At 37.0% G+C, this 21,354-nt stretch overlaps 3 protein-coding genes across 5 annotated transcripts; 1 reads left to right on the plus strand and 2 right to left on the minus strand.

The window, feature by feature from the left end:
• Positions 1-1,038: 1,038 nt before the first annotated feature.
• ppiab (peptidylprolyl isomerase Ab (cyclophilin A)) lies at positions 1,039-5,578 on the plus strand. Its single transcript, XM_072658334.1, has 5 exons — positions 1,039-1,234; positions 3,868-3,898; positions 4,000-4,088; positions 4,196-4,368; positions 5,101-5,578. The coding sequence occupies exons 1-5, from the start codon at positions 1,166-1,168 to the stop codon at positions 5,231-5,233; spliced, it is 495 nt and encodes a 164-aa protein (XP_072514435.1). The 5' UTR covers positions 1,039-1,165; the 3' UTR covers positions 5,234-5,578.
• LOC140536488 (RING finger protein 122) lies at positions 4,877-8,614 on the minus strand. The gene is made up of 5 exons (XM_072658335.1): positions 8,484-8,614; positions 7,001-7,046; positions 6,864-6,905; positions 6,704-6,786; positions 4,877-6,207 (listed from the first exon to the last, which is right to left on the minus strand). The coding sequence occupies exons 1-5, from the start codon at positions 8,612-8,614 to the stop codon at positions 6,102-6,104; spliced, it is 408 nt and encodes a 135-aa protein (XP_072514436.1). The 3' UTR covers positions 4,877-6,101.
• On the minus strand, positions 8,547-21,287 carry dusp26 (dual specificity phosphatase 26). 3 transcript variants are annotated; one of them, XM_072658332.1, is made up of 5 exons: positions 21,044-21,286; positions 20,262-20,423; positions 18,869-19,080; positions 17,524-17,552; positions 8,547-8,634 (listed from the first exon to the last, which is right to left on the minus strand). In XM_072658332.1, the coding sequence occupies exons 1-5, from the start codon at positions 21,139-21,141 to the stop codon at positions 8,611-8,613; spliced, it is 525 nt and encodes a 174-aa protein (XP_072514433.1). In that variant the 5' UTR covers positions 21,142-21,286; the 3' UTR covers positions 8,547-8,610. The 3 variants fall into 3 exon arrangements, with proteins under 3 accessions (XP_072514433.1, XP_072514432.1, XP_072514431.1); XM_072658331.1 differs by lacking the exon at positions 8,547-8,634 and adding an exon at positions 12,593-17,397 and having other exon boundaries at positions 21,044-21,287; XM_072658330.1 differs by lacking the exon at positions 8,547-8,634 and having other exon boundaries at positions 12,593-17,552; positions 20,262-20,463; positions 21,044-21,132.
• Between the last annotated feature and the right edge of the window lie 67 nt (positions 21,288-21,354).

Here is a 21,354-nt window from a genome sequence, read left to right on the forward strand (position 1 = left end):
GTAATGGTCACTCCTCACCTTTGGGTTATCTGAGGAATACTGTTTCGTGACATATTCTCCAGCATTAAGGTTAGGTGAACTGGTTGAACTCTTCTAAACCAAGTGTATCATATTTGATACATATCTGAACTCATTAGAGACCCTTGCAACATCAGTGTGAAAATTCAATAATTACTGATTATAATTTACACAATTATTGAATAGTAATTGAATAAGTGATCGTTTAAATAAATAATGTAAAGTAAGTAACATTTTAATTTAAGGGATTAAACAATGTTGTGTACTTGCTGTGAGGAACAAATTCCATTTGTATTAAATATACAAAATAAACGTCATATTTAAAATTATTATTTTTAAATTATTATTTTCTGAATGCTTCAGTAGGTCAAAAAAACACTCTTAATTTTTTTTTTTTTTTTTTTTAAAGAGTATTTTCGGGCAACTTGTTGACGGTTCAGGCTTTAAAGGATTAACATGTGATTTTCTTATGAGATCTAAAGGAGCTCCACAGAAGTGCTTTCCTATATCAACTATTACAGCCGGTCAACCACCATGTTTTCATCGCTTGGCTTCTAATTTTTTCAGCAGGATTTAAGCCAGTTTAAACGGGAATGAACACGTATGTCTCTCCGACGCATTCTTTCAGTGAAGTCAGCTCGTTTTAAGACCTCCCTTTGTACACAAACAGCCTCCGCAGCGGTTTGCACGGTAGTGCCATAATGGCGAATTCAGTACACGGCCGACGCCCTTACGCCATTACAGACATCACTGACCGCGCGAACAGCGAGGCCCGCCCACTCCGCTAAATCAACGCTTATTGGTCAAAAGTGAGTGTCGTCATATGTACCGGCTACAATTGGCTGATGCAGCTGTCAATCCGCGGTGCTCCTTCCGAACTTTGCTGACCTGGAGGATTCGTCAGATTTGAGAACTCTGTCGTAATTTATTCAGCTGCGCGCTCTCTGATTGGTCAAGCCACACGTCGCTCGGCGCTGCCTCATCTTCATAGGTTCCAATAGGGGAAAAGGGGTTTCCGTGCTACTTCCATATATATAGTTTTTTGCGCTGACGTTTAGTCTGCCCAAGAGCTGCGGCATCTTTGTGGGTCATCACTCGCAGTCTACTTTTAATTAAAGACTAAACTAGAAGACGTCTGTGTTCAGCAATGGGCAACCCTAGGGTTTTCTTTGACATCACCATCGATGGCACAAGGGCAGGGAGGATTGTGATGGAGGTGAGCGATGGTTTGTAGCCGTGCTGATGCTTTGCCCTACATGCTCAAAGATAACATGGCTAAAAGATTAAGCTCAAGTTCGCTAAATTAGTTGTTAAGTGACTAAAATCGAGTGTTTGGCTGTGAGTATCTAACTTGTTGCTGATTCCCATTTATGAGGATGCTGAGCAGATGGGTAGCCTGACCGGATATGCGGTGTGTGTGTGTGTGTGTGTGTTTATACACAGTGCTATTCTTTAAATGAATCTGTGCTGCGAGAGCTAAGCTGCTGTGAAAGGTACAGTAAATAAAGCCACGTTATAAGGTCATCAGTGTGCAGCAGCTCCCCTACACAAACAAACAAACAAACAAACAAAGATTTTTAAATCACCTGATTTTCTAACTTTGCCGGTTTATGTTGTCGTGATTACATAACAGTTAATAGCTAACTAGCTAGATTTCACTGTCCTGATGTGAACTGAAGCAGATTATAAAGCCATGCAAGTAAATAACACTTAATTATTGCTCATTAAAGATCTGCACTCTTAAAAACCCTCTTAAACTATTTGTGAGTCTTTAAGTGTGGTACTTTTCCCCTAAACACGGACGCCATCTTCATTTGTTTTTCATTGCGTAAGATGCCATTTTGAATTGCCATTAGATTGAGTTCATTACTAACCAATTACAAAGTCATATTTTATTTTATTTAACCTCTTTGAGCTTGCGTAAGAAATACGTTGTTGCAGATTTGTCACTAACGGTGCATCCTGCTGTCCAGCTGCTTCCTCCAAATTCTCGGTTCCACCTTAAATGGTCGTGCAGTTACGCTGCTGCTGCTGCTGCCGCACCATGTAAAGTTCAACTTTCTAGGCTGGTACTTCTGGTCATGTTAACCCCTTAACTTTAATCCCTTAAATCTGAGCCTAGAGTGAGTTTTTGAGACCTCTGTATCAGCATGATAATAAAATAATTCATCACTTTAATAGTAATAATAATAAAAATAATTTTCTTCTTTTTATTATTATTATTATTATTATTATTATGATTAACTACATAAAATAATCCAGATACATGTTTCTTGCGCCCTCTGGTAGATTGTCTGTGAACTGCATGCACCAGAACAATACATACAGATCATACAGATTAGCACCAATTTAGGTTCGCAGATACAGATTAGAAGTTTATAATTTATTGAGTAAAATGGAATAGAAAGGTTAAACAGTTTGGGTTGTGTCTATTTATTTTTAATCAAATATTATACAAAATAAGTCTATATACAAAGTTATTTTTTTATTATTGGTCAGAAAGTAAAATGTATAGTTCAGTTTTAAAGAATCAGAATTGGCATTGAATTTATGTGATGGTTCAGGTTTTAAATTGTTAACATTTCGTCCCATTTCATTTGAGAATTTCCCCCCTGTGGGACTAATAAAGGATTATCTTATCTTATTATCAGGCTGCCCATTAATGAACTTTCTTAGGGGAAACACAAAAACATAAACGAGGGTATAAACCGTACAGCCCCAAGATGATATGTGGGGGTCCAAAATTAACGATTTTTTAAAAGATGGCTGAAGAGCAGTTTGTGACTGACTGCTGATGGGTGTGGCTTATGGTGGGAAGAGCTATGTTATCCACTAATGATGCAATTTGAGTGTATTAACTAAATAAAAGTACTGATCCAGACTGATTGTAAATAAGTTAGTGCTAGAAAAAAAGTTAATCAAATTGAAATGTTTTAAAGCTTTAGGTAGATGGGGCGACCTGATTCCAAGTGCCTTCTTTATTTGACACCTTAATGGCTTTAAGTAGAGAGTCTTGTACAGTTAAGCTTTTCTAGTGTCAAATAGGGAATTCTTTTATAAGCTGACATCTTGTGTTTTCAGGAGATCAAATAAGGTGGGAGAAGATTTGTGACATATTGCCATTCATACTATCCATCACAATAGCGTTAAGTGTAGGAATTTGTTTGTAGGAAATTGTTTGTTGTTGTGTAGGAATTTTTGAATCAAAGCACTTCACTTAAAATAAGCATCCAAAAATAGGCTATGGTGTCCAACTACTCAAACCCTTGACTACCCAACAGGAAAAGAAGCATAGCTAACATTACACCACATAGCCCAGCATGAGTGTGTGGTTTCTCAGGCTAGATTTGAGTAATTACCACATCTCCTTGTTCAGTCCAGTTTGGTCGAACCCACCATCTTTATACTACATCATTTTGTGATTGGTGGTAGAGATGGCAGTGGGTTGTGTTATGCTCTCACCTCACCACATTTGAGCCTACAAGCGACAAGATGTCTGTTTTGATTATGTTCTCTATTTGACCTTTGTACCAGATTCAGCTCGAGTGGGTAGATGTTTCCACACTGACCATGCTGTTTGACTGCAGACCACCTTTTTTTTCTTCTTTTTTTTTTTAAACTCTGTCCAAAGTGAAGTACAGTCAAGTACCTGTACAAGAACCTCCTTTTTTTAAGTATATAAAGACAGCAACAGCAAAATATTTGTGTGGAATCAATCTCAATCTTATGGTGTCAGCTCCCAGTCCAAGAGGCAGATCAAATAGTAGAGCTATTGGGTCATGATCCACAAATGGTCGTTGATGATCATCTTTTTTTCTCTCTCTCTCTTCTTCTTGAATGCTGAGGCAGCTGAGAGCTGATGTGGTTCCCAAGACTGCTGGTAAGAATCATTTGTTTTGAGTCTGCTTTCTTGTTAACAAAAATGAAGCACCTAAAATGATTCGTTTTTGGGTGTGCTGACTCCTGTTAACTTCCAAACAGAGAACTTCAGAGCCCTGTGCACCGGAGAGAAGGGCTTCGGCTACAAGGGTTCTGGCTTCCACAGAGTCATCCCAGAGTTTATGTGTCAGGTGAGCTGGGAAAGTTAAAATTGTTCTTTTCATCTCATTACTGTTGATTCAGTGGACTTTCAGAAGGTGTGACTGAACTATGGTCTGAACTGTTAACTCTGCATTAGGGAGGTGACTTCACAAATCACAACGGGACTGGTGGAAAGTCCATCTATGGTTCGAAGTTTGCAGATGAGAACTTCTCCCTGAAGCACTCTGGTTTCGGCACCCTGTCCATGGCCAACGCAGGACCCAACACCAATGGCTCCCAGTTCTTCATCTGCACTGCTGATACTGCTTGGTAAGGACATAGTGGGCTGTTAGGCCTGTGGTGCTGCTGTTACTTCCTTACAATTTCTCAACATTTGTTGCTTTTAGCAGTTTAGCCAAGACTGATATTGATGCTAAAGATGCACAGTAATAATATTTGTAAATACACAATGTTGTCTGAAAACCATTCTAGGTTCAAATCACTGGGCCTCTGCAGTCCTACATGCATTTGTAGTAGAAGTTCTTGGTTCTGGTAGTCAAAAAGAATTGCTCGTGCTTGTCATTCACGGTCACATCTGTTTTGGATGTGTATGTTTAAATGGATATATCCTCTCTCTCTTGGTGGATGACCACAAACACTGCCTTGGTCACGCCAATAAGACAATGCAAGATGCCACATCACTGAAGCGATATAGTGAGCTGAGGCGTGAGGAATTTCAGATGTCATAGAGAAAAGGAGATTTTGTGGGACTTGTTGGGGAAATATGTGGAAAAGAAAAACCAACTACTATAGGAGGTCTAAGGGACCGCAGAGAAGATTGTGTGAGAAGCAGTTTACTGAGGTCATTTAAAATGATTAGATACAATAATATCACACAGTCATGAAGGTCAGATGGGGACACTGTTTTCTAGTTACACATCAGTGACAACTACAAGAAGCAACACTTGAGCAACTCTTTTTGACACTCGCTGGATATACACATTACTGAATGCATCATTTCAGAAGTGTATTCCCAGATGTCTGTCTTTTGTCTACAAACAGGCTTGATGGCAAGCATGTCGTGTTTGGGAAAGTCGTTGGTGGACATGATGTCGTCAAGGTTATTGAAAGCAAGGGAAACCGCAGCGGCAAATGCTCTGCTAAGATCCTCATCGCCGACTGCGGCCAGCTTTAAAGATTGCTGTCTCCCAACCCCTTCAAAACATTCATTTGTTAATTCCTTTTTTTCTTTTCTTTTCTAAGCCATTCCTCTCCTTAATGAAATACTTGTTCCATGTATCATGGCTTTTTATGTATTATAAGTAACACATTTGTTTAACAAAGCAAATCTTAAAGCTGGAACAAGATTTTTATTTTGTTTTATTTTTATTTTTTAGTATATTTGTTTCTTCTGAGTAGGTCAGAAATTGTTTGTTGTTGAAGAGGTTTAGTATCCTCAAGGCCTTCAAAACCACAAAGTATGATTCATGTCCTCTAGAATGTTCAGGGAACAAATGTTATTAAAATCCTTTTGATTTTGGCCCTGGTGGTGTGCTATTCAGTTCTTCCTGTAGTCCAGCAGGGAGCAGTGTAAACAAGATGTTACACAGCAATCTTAAGCTAAAGGTAAAGGTGCAAGTAATTGTCACTGTACTGTCCTCTGCATTTGACCTATCTGCAGTAGGGAACACACATACACACGTGAACTAGGGGCAGTGAGTTTCTTTTCTTTATGCAGGCGTTGCTTCAAATAGGTGGAGCAAACTCACAAAACTACCACAAACAGTTCATCTGTAGCCTATATTTGGGTTTGACCGAGCTACCTGGAAAAACTGTGGACTTCGTGGGCATACATGCCCTTATAATGTATATATGACAAAAAAAAAACTTGTAAGTGTGGAATATACAAAAACTGTGTAAACAGTCTAGTGAGAGTGAAGTCTCAGCTACCGGTCTAAACCTCCACTAAACAAAGAACAATCAAGAGATTTGAACGTATTCCCTTCGCAAAATGGTGGCTGGACTGTGAAAGCCTGACTAAAGCAACTGGTAATGGCAGCCCTTTACACCAACTCATCCAGTATGCTGGCAATTCTCTCTGCAGGGGCAGCGAGTGGTTTGTTGCACATGGGGCACACACAGCGTACCTCCAGCCATTTCACCAGACACCTGGTGAAACAATACCCAGTGTTAGAAATGTACATCAACATACCCAAATATAAACAAAAAAAGATTTAAATTAAATTAGACTTTATTTGAACCTCTGAGAAAAGCAAAGTTTATAGTACAGCAATTATCACTAGATCAATCCAGTAAAACATAACGATTACGTACATTTGCTATTTGGCAAAAACCTTGCAACTTCATTTTAGTTTTTCACCTTTTTGAATCTGGCAGTTGTTTTTTACATTATCAAATGTATTTACATTGATTTCCATTGAAGGTTAAGAAGATTTTTCTTCTCCTGTAAAATTGCTATTTTTGGAGGTTTTTGCGTGACGGCGACAATATCTAATTGACATATCTTAAGACACAAAAATTTGACCCAAAGCTAGATATGTTTTCTGATTATTGCCAACATTACCTGTAAGAGCCACCTAAGGACTAATGCATTTCACATCTTCCTTGGAAATAAAATCTTTTTCATATCCATATCTGCAAGTACCTTTTGTGAAATCCATGTTGGCAAGGTAACATCCCGATCTCATCTCTAATCTTGAAGTCTTCCAAACATACAGCACAGGTTTGCTGGGAAAGAAGATAGAACAACATGGTGAGTTAATGTAAGGTGATCACCCCAAATCAATGCACAGAAAACCACTCACCCCATGAATATTCAACTGCTTTGTTTCACCTCGGAATACGACCTGTCACAAATAAAGAGACTCATAAGAGTTTACACATAATATTTCATCATTGCTTAATGAATATAGTGCAGGCTGTTCTAGTGCATGCTACTTACCACTTTGTAACCGTAACTGTCACACTGGGCCTGGTGTCGCAATTTACTGGAAGGAGGCACAATGTAATGAATTATGAGGACAGGAATGCATAGAACAGACATATAATTAGACCATTCTAGGGCAAACCACTGCAGAAAACAGCATTGTGACTGACCAGCACCCTGCTTCTATTCCCTGGGCACTACTTGTGACAAGGTTTTATATGTAAAATGTACGAATTTTCTTAGATTTGTTTTCTGATTTTTAAACTACATAATTTTTCACAGCTCTGCTCTTATAATGATGGATCCCATTGTCCTCGTAAACTGAACAAATTCCAAACAAGAAAACACTGGTGAATTTCAAGATCTTTGTAAAGACATTCTTAAGAACGGTTGGTGAAAAATGCGGCCTAAAATAACAATATACAACGGAATGAGAACTGTCTGAAAATATTGGTTTTCAGACATTTTGGTTTATCCTTAATCACGGATTACCTGTGATCTGTTACACCACTAATTTATTGAAGTATCGCACAAATCACCGCCATCATGCCCAAATTTCAAATATCTCCAAATAAAGTATCTCCAAGTATCTCTGGAATAAAAGTTTAAAAAACGTAGAGAGACAGAAATTTTATTAAACGTGGTGTAAAAAAAATTTAATTCCAAGTAATTTTGGAGGATTCTTATTGGTCCATTCATCATGACACAATAAAACTGCCAGGTTCACATTATGAGATGCAAGGTTTTCATGTGACAGTGACTGTGTGTGTACTTACAGTGTGGATGAGAGTAAGTCAATAAAAAGATTTTAGACTGCAGTGTTCATGTGTTGCTGCAAAATAACTCAAAAACAACCAATATCAAATACAATTATTAGCCTTTTTATATACTGACACGCCCCCAACACAGAAAGTCTAGTCTTGCTGAAACAACGAGTAAATATGACACTGGTGTTTGCATTCATGTGCACTCATCTCATAAATACGATTCCAACACGACTTAAAGGCAGCATCCGCCCTGAGACTAATGAAAATCTGTAAAAATTAAAGATGTATTTATTCTAAAAACTTATTTCAAACATGTACTCTTGTAAGACGTTTATCGTCCCCATTTTATTGTTTGTTTGCAAGTGCTGTAGCTCTCAGACGAATAAAATCCTAATTGTACACTTTGTATTGATTTCTATTTATGAAGAAAAACAAAACATTGATTTCAGACACACAGGCTCACAGAATGCTATAAATAGTACCAGGAACAAAGAGAGGAATGATAGGATCTGCTCATGAATTGTTTGAGACAGGAAGTACTTCAGGCCAGAGGAAGTCCTCTCTGCCCCGGACTTGCTGTCCATCAAATGCATTATTCAAATGATAAGAGTTTGTCAGGAGGGAGAGTATGTATGTATGTATGTGTAATAGGCAACAATGCTGGGGTACTAGAAACATCTAGAAAATCTAACAATACCCACGATGTAGGCTGATGTGGTATTAACCTCTACCTTATAAAGCAGCAGCAAAATATCAGACTCAGGACGAAGACGAATATTCCAGTGCCAAAGATGCCCATGTAGATATTCAAAAACAGATCCTGGAAGGCGACTGAAGGCATAGTGCATTCAAAGCGAATCATCCCCTGAATGGTAAGGTGCCCTGAAAAAGACACAGAACATGAACCTTCCAGACGTGTGATCTGGACTGCTTTTCTTCAACAACAAAAAATGGTTAGCTGGTTGGCTAAAGTCTTGGCTAAAGTGTTATGCCAGCATAATTGGGCTGAGTATAGCCAAGAACCTGGCTTTATGTATATATGAATATACTGCAATATACTGCGATAGTGTAAGCAATATGATGCATTGCGTTTTTTGTTTTTTTATATAAAATACTATGAAAACTGTCATAGTATAAAAAACACACCATCATATGTATGAAGTCGTCTTTTTCTGCAATCAGAACGGTGGGATCTGGAGACTAACTGAGTCCAACACTGCGGTCTAGCAGTCAGGGTTTAAACACAACACAAAATGAACCCCTGTCTGCCACCAATCTTTGCATAAACACTATTAATAAATGAAGGACATGTAAAAAAAAATAATAAATGAATAAAATGAGTTTTTGAGAACCAAAATAGTATTGGTTTCCGTTTCACGGATCTTACAAATGATTAGTACTGTCAAACTAATATTTAAAAATACAATGACCACGCTGAATAATTCTCACTAGACAAGTCTGGAATAGCTTATATATAGCTAACACCAAACCAATCTGAATGTATTCTTTTCTTCTTTTTTATTTTGTTTTGTACATCTCAACTAATAATGTAATTCTGCACATATTTTAAAAAGTCAGTGGAGTTCACCTTTAAATGACCTATAAATACGCCTGTGTTCAGAGGTGGGTGTAATACAAGTAAACATAGAGAGAGAAAAGGAACTAGCTACTAAAACAGCTCAAGTAGAAAAGCAAAAAACCCTCCTGAAGTAGCTACTTACTAGTAAAATCAGCATCTTTCAGCATAAGTGTTAGCTAAGGATTTGGGGAACTAAATGTGAATGACTAAAAACTAAAGTGGAACTGGGGGAAAGACGACTTTCTAAGAAGCAGTAAGAAGTAATAAAAAACAGGTTTACGTGAAAACAACAAGTAGATAACTAATATATCTATATATATTTACATATATATATATATATATATATATATATATATATATATATATATTTAATTGTTAAACCAGCCAGCAACTCTACACCACAATGAACATGCATTTAAATAGGAGGCTAGGAAAAAAAAAAAAAGGTTAAAATCAATATAAAAAAAAAGCTCTACCACACTGTAATCTGTACTCTCTCTTTCTCTACCTGGAGTCGAAAGGAAACTGTTGCAGAGCACCATGTTTTGATGCCCAGTGAGAGCAGCGCATTCACTGCCTGCCTCGCATGTTAGCCTAAATGTCTCCAAAAAGCTCACCATTATCGTTGAATTTGATGAAGCTGGTCTATATTCTCCACCACAGACTTCAGGTATCTTCCAGAGTGAGGCATTGTACAGTGAGGTGAGTTTTAAGCCCTTTGTCTCCCCTTCTCACGCCTCCATTTGGACCTCAGCACGGAGGATGCTGTCACGACGCCTCAGCCTGCTGGTGAAACCGCTAAGTCTGTGATCCGTATCTACGGGCAGGCTGGATATACCGTAGAGACCCTATAGCGACAAGTCCCGCCTCCCTGCGGAACGACTGGAGCCTTTACACCCTCAAGCAGAGCTTGATTGGCTACCAGTTAGATCAGTTCGCCAGCTGGTAGCCAATGATATTAATGATGTCTTATTAGCGTTAACAACTAGTTATTATTGATATTATTTTAATATTAATATATTATATAAAAATATAAATGTTGATGAAATATTATTATATTAATATTATTATCTATATTAAATGTATTACTACTACTACTACTACTGCTAATAATAATAATAATAATAATAATAATAAATCAATGTGACGCATTTTTTTAAAAATCTGTTTACTCAAAATGATGCTACTTTTCACTGGTATGTGGGAAACAAGATAAACACATACTTTAGATATCCATAAGTTGGACACCCCTTCTAATGAATGTATTCAGCTACTTTAGATGCCTCCATTGCAGATGTGCAAATGCACACACTAGTTCACACTAGTGGTTGGACGAATAGTTCTATGGTCGCCTTATTGTCTTGTGTTTAGCAATGTCTAAGCTTGGAGGTATCTTTTGTATTATTAGTCTATTCTAACTAGCTAAGGCTTTTCTTGGGTAAATAGCAAAGCACTTTGTAAGTCGCTCTGGATAAGAGCGTCTGCTAAATGCCGTAAATGTAAATGTAAATGTAAATGTAGTTCCTGTAAAGAGATATTAACAACAGAATAGGACTGTCTGGAGCAGATCATTATGAACCTACTGGCACCATGCCTAATGCCAGGCATTTAAAGTGGTACTGTGGTGGTGCTCCATCCAATACCTTTGGGATAATTTAGGATTGAGGTGGGGTGGTGTTCAGCCAATGTCTTGACCTCACTATTGCTCTTATCGCTGTCCGATGAAAAGGAAGTATCTCCAAAATGATGACTTTACAGAAGAAGGCAAAACTTTCTTAACTTTGAATGGAAGTCACTGTAAAATAAGAGTTTATTCCAAGTCATTTCAAGCATTTCTATTGGTCTGTCCATCCAGAATTATTCACATCGTGTACAGAGCAGCTACAGGGTTCAAACTATTGAACAAAAAATGGACCAAAATGGAGATGCATGGTTTTCATTGGACAGCAGTGATATACAGTCATTGCTCCATCTAGTTTATGTTAGATTTTGTTCTTTCACACAGAGATTTTAACACTGTTGAAAACTATGGATTTGTGCGTATATGTGTGAACGGGGCCTAAGATCTGTAGGGAACTCTATTAAAATTTCCCCTATCTTATGTGTAAACCTGGTTTCAGTCTGTGGTAGGAGAGAACCCGTGTAATACATCATATATAATATATAATAATTAATCTAATTATACTGTTAGTTTTTTTTATGAGAGGCATTAACTTGTAAGCAGGATCATTAAGTAGCATTATATGAACCATGTGTAACAGAAATGGATGTGCTGTCAGACATAGTGTTTACCTGGAAAGAGGAAGTTTAGATGGGCAGATGGGAATAAAACAAAGGCCAATTCTAAGTCATTTCCTTAACTGGAAAGCTATAAGTGAACTGTCTAAAACCAGAAAATGGATCCACATAAACTATAACCAATGAAAGTGCTGTACATTTACACTGTATAGTTGCATTCTGTAAAATATTAATCAGGCTTCTTATCAGTGAAGTGAAGAAATGTGGGATTTTACAGTTAACTGTGATTTGCAGAGCATGCTGGGAACATGGCAACTAATATGCACAGTCTTGATTATGTTGATTTATTTGTATGTCATTCCTATTGTAATTCAGTCAACTAGTTTATTCTGTAGTTTTAACAATTAAACATGCATTGCTTACACAGCTTTCTATAAGCAATAAAGGCTCAATCACTGTTATTAAAGTATAAAGTATAAGTACATTAAAAGTATACAAATTATGTTTATATTAATTACATGTAATGCAATAAAAAGTTAAATAAAAAGTTTTTAACATTTATTATCATTATCATTATTATTATTATTAATATTAATATTAATATTATTATTATTATTATGATTATGTATTTATGCTAGCTAGTCATTCTGTGATTATAAATAAAGAAGAAGTACATCTAACTAAATAATAAAAAATCATAATATTTCTGTGGCAATATGCTAAAAGAGGCCTTTTGTCTCATTCCTTGGGGGGCTCCTTGCCCCAAAGATCTATTGTCACATTAATTCATTTAGAACTAAATACAAAGCCTGGAATCTAATGTTGACATGATTGCATCACATAATGCCTCGAAATGTTTGGATTGGATTAATTGGTATCATGGATGTGTTTTCTTTTTAACACCATTCTGAGTAAACTCTACAGACTGTTGAATGAGAGCATGAACGAGTAGGTGTACATAAGTGTTTATTTATAATTATTTAAGAATAATAAACATGTATTTGAAATAAACAGAATTCACCCTTCAGTTTTGTCCTTGATTTTATTTACGATAGACCAAGTAATACAAAAAAATAAATCCATCAAAAATAATTCAAGTATAGCTATAGAAAGGGTCATTTTAAAATGGGAGGACACAATCAGGCACAAAAAAGAACACCACACAACATGAAATCCAGATATAATACCAACGTTATGCACTGACAGATTACATACAGCACCAAGACTCTGAACCCAATGCAATACTTTATTTTACCTCAGATGTGATCAGGTATGCTAATGAGTCATTCTTCAGCTAAAAGTGAAGTGAAAGTCCTGGTTTTACACAAATAGTATCAATAAAGAGAGATGTAGGCAGTTTTGTTAGACTGGATCAGAAGATGCTGGTTTTTAGTAAGTTTTTAAAACAGCATCCAGCTGCTTTTGATAGCGATGACATTCTTAAGGGTAACACTTTCTAAGGATAAGTTGGATTCATGACAATAGTTAAAGGACCCATATCAGCGTAAAATACAAAAAAACTGCAATCCAAATACTCTCCATACTTTCCCATAAGTACCGTGATTTTTACTCTAAATATTCTGCACTCCATTTAATTAAATAAGGCTGATTACACTCTTTGTAATGAAACGGGCAGATAATCGATGCTCTTTAAGCACTGACGATATATATATATACAATTCACTCATAGAAGCATATTGTGTAACATGGTAACAAAATGTATCACAATACGATAACTTATTGTCATATTGCCCAGTTCTATGGCTATATACATCATACATTGTTCTACACCAATTCAGTTCATCTGTAAAAAATTTGATGCAAAACTTGTTAAGATGTGCATGTGTTCTGGAGAGGCTGAAATAGCAGATGAACTTGGTGACAGTTTAAATCCAGTGTTTGTTAGCAACATTAGCCTAGCATCTCCCATTCTACACAAACAAAGGCAAACTTTAGATATCAGAAAAGTCTTGGCTGATGAACTGAATGTGCGGGAAATGATAAATCCTGTAACTTGATTTTTTACGGAACTATTCCTTTAAAGGCACAGTAACACAAATAGACTGAATGCAAAATTAAGTTCAGGTCCCTAAAGCCAAATAAGGTAAATGAACTTCAGGGAAAAAAGAAATACAGCTAAATTGTAAGATATGGGCCCTTTAAGACTTATCATATCATGCAGGTTGGCTTGTGAATCAAACAGTTGATCTCATATGGTACATACGATACATACATAAACATGTCCTTCTGTTACAACACCATAAACAACTATGTTACACAACTTTTCACAAGACACTTGAAAAAAAGAGATCTACAGTTTACGACCACAATTCTAATTCTAACAACTTGCTATAACAACTTCCAGGCTTATTCACGCTACACAACTCTGTGGCAAACTAACAACATCTAAATTTTCCGGGTGATGACTAAACAACGTAGCATGGTACAAATACTGACACGGTGAAACAGCACAGCTGAGGTATTTGTCACTCTGATTCACTGTTTTAGAAACACCTACGTTCATATACGTGCACACACAGAGTATAACCACTACTCTATGAGATCAGTTTTTTTCTCTCTGTAAGATGTTTAAGAGTGCAGAGAAACTGTTCAAGACACAGATTGGTGTGCAGTAGAGTTCCACTTATCGACGTACAGGGTTTTAGTGGTCCCAGTTCCTTAAATTCAAGTCCATTACACATAACACTGATGTTTTTTTTGTCTGTTTGTTTGTTTTGGTGAATTTTAAGAAATAAACACATACTATAAATAACAGTAATAAGACTAGTAGTAGCCTGATTACACTGAACACTTAACAGTGGCATCTGTTAAGATAACTTACATTTAAAACATTATAAAATTCATTGGTAATTTACATTTCCTGGTGATTTTAAGAGGAAAAACTCTAATACTGCAACTGAATGTAGAAACTTTGCTTGCTTTATAGCAAAAAGTCTTAGATACGAAGTGTTGTTGCAGATCTGTGTCATATTGCGTGCACCCAGTACAAAAATGTGCCACATTACTGCTACATTAGGAGCTGCAAAACACCAAGACAGTTGCATAAATGATGCCTGAATCATGTTAAAATGATACCGTGTCTTAAGTTAATGAACCTCACAGGAATATGACAGCATTTTTAACCAAATCTCTCTCTCTGCCAAATCTGTGACAGAATATTAATTACCATGGACAACAGGGGTGTAAGAAGGGGTGTAAGAATATACTGATACAGTTGAGTACAGTGATATACTGTTTTGCAATACTGTATCGATTTATTATTAATAGTTTATATGCAAAGATTGGTGGCAGACAATGGTTAATTTTGTGTTGTGTTTATACCCTGACCACTACATAGCAGTGTTGTACTTTGTCTTCAGAATCCACTGTAAACTTTTCTTTTACTCAGATTTTATGCACATGGTGGTGTGTGTATCACCTTGCTTACAACAGCGCAATATACTGAATCGTAACCCCTGTATCGTGATACACATCAGATCACCAGGTTCTTGTCAGTACACAGCCCTGATGGACAATCATTTCCACACATTTCCCTGCACTTAGAAAAGACCAGGAAAACCACTGACTTGTTTGAAATTAGGGATGCACTGTAATCATGTCAGTAATGGCAGATATTTGTTCAAAGAGGAGATCAAAGATGATTCTTAAAGGGTTGATGACCAGTTAAGATGACCTTAACACTACAAAACAGGGCCCAGGAGGTAAGTGGTTTTCCTCCAGGGGGCTTTGGTCTCCTAGTGGGATGATGTGGTACTGCTAGGGTCAGTTTGTTTACCTGCAGAGATTCATAACAATATATGGACATTTTAACTTTTTTAACCTGATGTTTTTCATTCTGTTATTATTTATAAGGCAGAAGCTACTATGAACAGTTTTGTAGGGTCTATGAAATTGATGTTAATTATAATAGATAATTAATTTTGAGAGTGAAAAACTCAACAAATATTGCAATACTTCTTTGCAAAATAAGTATAACATAATGATTAGGTAAAGCTTCTCCTTCCATATTTCCAAATAGGGCCACTGCTTGGGCATAGATCAAAATTATTGGGACACTTGCTCATTTACCTATTTTGAATTTAAGGGAATTAAAAAGACTTTTGTTGAAGTAACTGTCTCTACTCTCCAGGGTATGCTCTTTATTCAGTTTTGGAGCACTGCTGTGAGGATTTGATTTGCTTTCAGTGGCGAGAGCATTAGTAAGGTCAAGAGAACGCAGTTTCATTGCTCCACAGCACAATATTGGAGGGCTTTATACAAATATATGTAAGTTTATGGAAAGGGTTGAAGAGACGTTCCATCCATCTAATGTAATGGTCCCATACTTGCTTCCACTTTGTGTTTCTTTGGATACTGTTACATATCAAACCTTGTTTCTTTGATAGTGAGCTTTGTCTTGTTTTATAATAAAAAAAACATGCAGTACTGTGCAAAATTCGCCACCAATCAGTCTTCACCACCTTGAATTACCAGTCAATACGCCCATTAAGTACAAGTTATTAATTTTTCAAGACATAATCTGAGAGGATTATATATCAGCTAAGTGAAATAAAAATGAGCTAAACTGACGTTCAAAAATGACTGAATAATCCAGAGAAAATGGGACTTGCCATGCAAGACCCGGTAGACCATTAAAACTGCCCCCCATCGGATAAACAGCAGAAGACAACACAACGCTGAAGGACTGAAAGGACGTGGAACTGATCATGAAGCCCTTACTAAAAAAATCAAACAGCGCTAGCGCCAAACACATAATATAATAATATAACAACATCATTGTGAAACTGCTATAACAGTCTAAAAACAGCCGCAATTGTGAAACTGTATTGAAAATTTGGAAAACAGATTCAATTTTAGGCTCCAGGGCATTAGCAACCAGAAACACTATGCAGCTTTCATCATGGATTTCACTTGCTGGTGCATTCCCCTGCAGGGTTCCCAGAATTTTCTTACTAAATTGGGGTAGATTGAAAATGCACAAGCTGGTGGAAAGAAAGAATTCTTAAGGTGAGTTAAGGTTGAGGTACTTTCTAGGATAGACAGGTGAATACAGTGACAGAAGGGTCAGAATGAAAGGTTTAATGGCAGGTCGCCATTAGTCATCTTAAAATCACACACTGACAATTCAGTTTTATCAAGGTCAGTATGAATATTCATGAGTAACATGACCTGATAGAGGAGTATTCCCACATGATGCCCCTCACCCAAACCAATCATCTGTCATTTGAATAGGACATGTTCTAAAACCTCTTTTTTGTCCCCTTAATACTGAAAATCTGATATTATATAGCTGCTGAGGCTTCGGTGGGATTTACTGTTAATACATGTTATGCTTTCTTGTTTTTTAGCAAATCTAATGTTGGAAAATGAATAACTTGCACTTTTAACTTTTGCACAGTATTGATATATACTGATATAGCAGTAATACTGCTAGGCATGCACAGGACCATTGTCCCTATAATGCACTGGATTCTTGGTTTGCCTTAAGGGGGCTCCTTTTGTGGCTGTCGCTCAAAGAAAAGTCAAAATGAACTGGCAGGAAGTGCTCTGTGACGTGGTCATGTGAGCCGTGAAACGTTAGTAGTGAATAAGGCAGTATGCACACCTCAAGAGGTCTTAATGTAGTAAGGCATTTCTACTGATCACAGGACAACAGTGGGAATTACTGTACCATACTTCTTACACTCGTATTGTTGTTTTAAAACAAGCACTGGCCAAGGCAAGGGTTTTAGTGCGAAGTTCAGCCTTTACCAGTGGTTTCATGTAGCACTGCGGCTGGCGCGGAGAATGCTATCCAGGCCGTTGAGCTGTCGGAGGAAACCCCGGTTAGGGATAACACCACGATGGTCTTTGACAGTCTTAATAGCCTCTACTAAAGTCATGTTCTGACGTATCATAAGGTAGGCCAGCACTAAAGTGGCTGAGCGACTCACCCCAACCGCACAGTGCACCAATACCGTTCCTGCAGAGCAAGCAACACACAAAAACACACACACACACACACACAAAACTATTACTATCACATTAATATATTCCTTGAATGTAGTTACACAGTTATTTAAATTGTAATGTAACTCATATACTTTCATAGTCATTTTACTTTGTCTGCGTCAACAGATCTAAACCTAGAGTCTAAACCTTTAACTTTAAAATGTTTATGAAAAAATGTTTATGAAAACACTCAGCAATAGGCTCAGCAATAACCTTTCAGCAAATTCAACGTGACCTATTAAAGTCACCTGTGTCATATTTTAAATAAATAAATGATGAAATAATAAATAAATTATAACAGAAATATATAAATAAATAAAGAATAAATAATAATATATAATATAAATAAGAAAACAAATCAAGATAAATATTTTGCTCCCTGCAATGTTATTTGTGCACCACAAAAATACATACAGAACATATAGTATATTAAAAAACAACCTAAAACACTGTTTTACTGATTATGCTAGAGTATAAAGGGTTAAACAGTATTTTAGGTTGTTAAAAAAAACCTGCTGTACATTCCGAGTGTATCAAATATGGTACATAATACAGGACTTTACATGCACATGAAATACTACAGGAAAAGATCCTGTACCTTATACTTGGGGTTACCCCTATTCTATTTATCCACTACATTACTACCTCTTCATTAAGGTAATCAGCTAGGCACTTCCCTCTATCAGTGCTTTGCTGGGATAAGCTCACACCAACTACCAAATACTTTGCACTTTAATGTTGCAATGTTTAAAGATCCAGAAGCACAGCGTAACACTGGTCCATTGTCTCAACCACCAAGTAGTCAGACCTACAGAAACGATTCAATTCAATACTATAATCAAATACTACAAGAACAGATAAACAACCCACACACCATCCCCTTTATCTGTTTACTAACCATTGCATTACAAGCTCTTTAAAGGGGTCTTTAGGTAGGCATCTCTCTTCATCAGTGATCAGAATTAAGCCCACAACACCTCCGGAAGGCTCAGAACCCACTTGGTATTCCAGACCCACTCCCCTCCAAGCTCACTTCACAGGATTTCGCCAGATTACTCACAACTTTGATAACGCCACACCAACAACAAATGCACACCACAACCTTCAGTCACACACTGCCACACAGTCACACAGCCGACTAGATCTTTCAGCTGTGTCTGACAATTCTTCATGGCTACCATTGGCACACATCCTCTCCAAATGCATTGCATTGTCTGGCAATTATTTAATGGTTCAGGCTTTAAAGGGTTAAAAAAATATCTGGTCATGTGTTGAATTTGATCTAACCTCCCATGCTGAGCGCCTTGTGAATAAACTCTGCGGCAGGGTAGAAGTTGACGCTCATGTCGAAGGAGGGAGAATCATGGGCCTCAATGCCGTGGTAGGTGATGTTCATGCCCTCATAGTACTCTGCCCCGCCCCGCCATTTGCTCTGTGCACAGTTGAGAATGTGTGTGATCCCAAGCTTTATAAGCTCTCGCCGGTCTGAAGCGATGTCTCTGAAAGAATGATAAACCAGATGAGTTTTTGTCATAAAGACAAAAATACTCACAATAATCACACCAATGTTACAAGCTATAATAAAGAAAACACTTTCTTAACTTCTAAATGGATGTAAAAGTCAAAGTGAAAAACATCAAAAATGAAGAAAACACAGAGCTTAACACAAAGGACATTCCTGTCATTCTTGATATTGCCCTGTGTTAAATTATTAGTTTTTCTTGTGTCAAATCTAAATGTAGCATTACAAAGAAAATGCTATAAACTGTTTTAAAGTCATTCCTTTTTGTATAGTTACACCCAAATAATCTAGCATTACTTTCATATTACACCATATTCATATTACCTATGATTCCATTAAAATGAAAACAATTGCAGCACACATTTCCAAACACAACAAACGCTGTTTTTTGCTGGTGACCTGTCATGCTGCTCTATGCTGTCCTTATATTGCTTAAATGAACTTTATAGACTAAATTTGAGCACAGGTTTTTTAGACCTCATTGCTATCTTTATGTTTAGTTTTTGTTAGCTAGCTGTTTTGTTCATAATATCAGGTGAGAAACAGCTATTATTGTTGTGCAATATAAATAAATATTTAATTCATTTATGCTCCACACTGATTTCTTGATTTATTTAGAATCAGTAGCTTCAGATATCAGTATTTGTTGATGCATTTATTGCCCTAGATTAGACAGATAGATCTGAGACACCAGTTTGACAAAGACCAAATTGTGATGGCTAGACAACTGGGTCAAAACATCTCCAAAACATCAGGCAGGTATTGTGGAATGTTCCTGGTATGCAGCAATACCACCAAATAAATCAATCATAGCCATCAATCAATCAATCAATAACCACCAAACGAAAAACAGCTCTTGGCCATGGGATGCCCACCCTACAACTTTCAGGACTTAAATGATCTGCTGTTAACTTGATCTTGGTGCCAGATACCACAAGACACCTTCAAAGGTCTTATGGGGTCTATACCTCAAAGGGTCCGAGATATATTTCTTGGGGCACGATGTGGACCTTCACAATATTAGGCAGGTGGTTTTAATGTTAAAGCTGACTGACAAACTGATTAAATATAAGTAAAGTAGTTCACTTTTAGACTTTTGGACTCAACAGGTTTGTACATCTGAGGTATAGGAAGGTCTAGGAACACTAAAATACTCACTGGTCACCGATGTACAGCCTGGGCCACACCTCGTCTGCATGATTGCAGGCTGTTTTCCCCGTGTAGAGAAGACGCTCAAGTTCAGCAATGGTTAACACTGGTGACCCTTTATCTGACTCCCTTCTGCTTGGAGATCTAGAGTTGCTTCGTGACCGTGAGAATCTGGACATAAACGCCATCTGTGGTGATTTTTAGTGGAACTCTGTAAAGAAAATAAACAGCAGAACAGCAGACCTGGAGAAAAGGGTTTCCTTAGCTTTACAAACAGGTGGCAGGATACGAGATTTTTTTAAATGTATAAATATTAATAAATGAATATAGAACTGAATACAGAATGCATATTATTACATATATATATTATTACGTATCATGTATAATAATACATAATACATGTTTTTTTTATAATTATTTTTAGTTAATAAATTGAGAATATTTGAGGATTTTAGCAGACCTAGTTAAGTCTACACTGTGTAGTAAACAATATAATAAAAAGGCAATAGTGTTTTGAAAAGATGACAAATGCAGCTATCCCGCTAGCGAGGCCCACTGCAGAGTGGATGTAAACAGCACAATGGATGGAAGCTGCTGGAATGTGCTGGGGTGAATTATGAGATAAATACTCGTGTTTCCACATCTGACTATAAAATAATCGTTTAAAAACGAGGTCCAGCGTAAATACCAATAGTAATAAGCTGGACAATCCACTTGCTCCATCGCTATTCATTCATTGTTAAAGTAGTAGCTAGATGAAGTAGGAAAAAAATAGACGATTTCCAGCCTACCTTCCATTCGGATCTTTCCAAAATACGCCACGAAATAACAGTTCCTCTGGTCGCACTTTCTGTTTCTGATAATATCTTGCGAAGAAATATTTCGGCATATTTCAGTGAGTCATATTTGTCTAAGTAGTGTCATTGCTGCCTGTAGAGAAGCAGGAGAAACGCCCACCTACTGAGGTCGGATTTAAAGAGACAACACCGACGTTTTATTATTGCTCACTGTCACCTAGCTCTGGTCGTTCTGGTCCAATCAGTGTTTTAATGGTTTTCCCTATTTTAATCCATTAGCTCATTACCGTGTCATCCACGATCTT

Source organism: Salminus brasiliensis, chromosome 16, assembly GCF_030463535.1.
Source record: "Salminus brasiliensis chromosome 16, fSalBra1.hap2, whole genome shotgun sequence".
Classification (NCBI taxonomy): domain Eukaryota; kingdom Metazoa; phylum Chordata; class Actinopteri; order Characiformes; family Bryconidae; genus Salminus; species Salminus brasiliensis.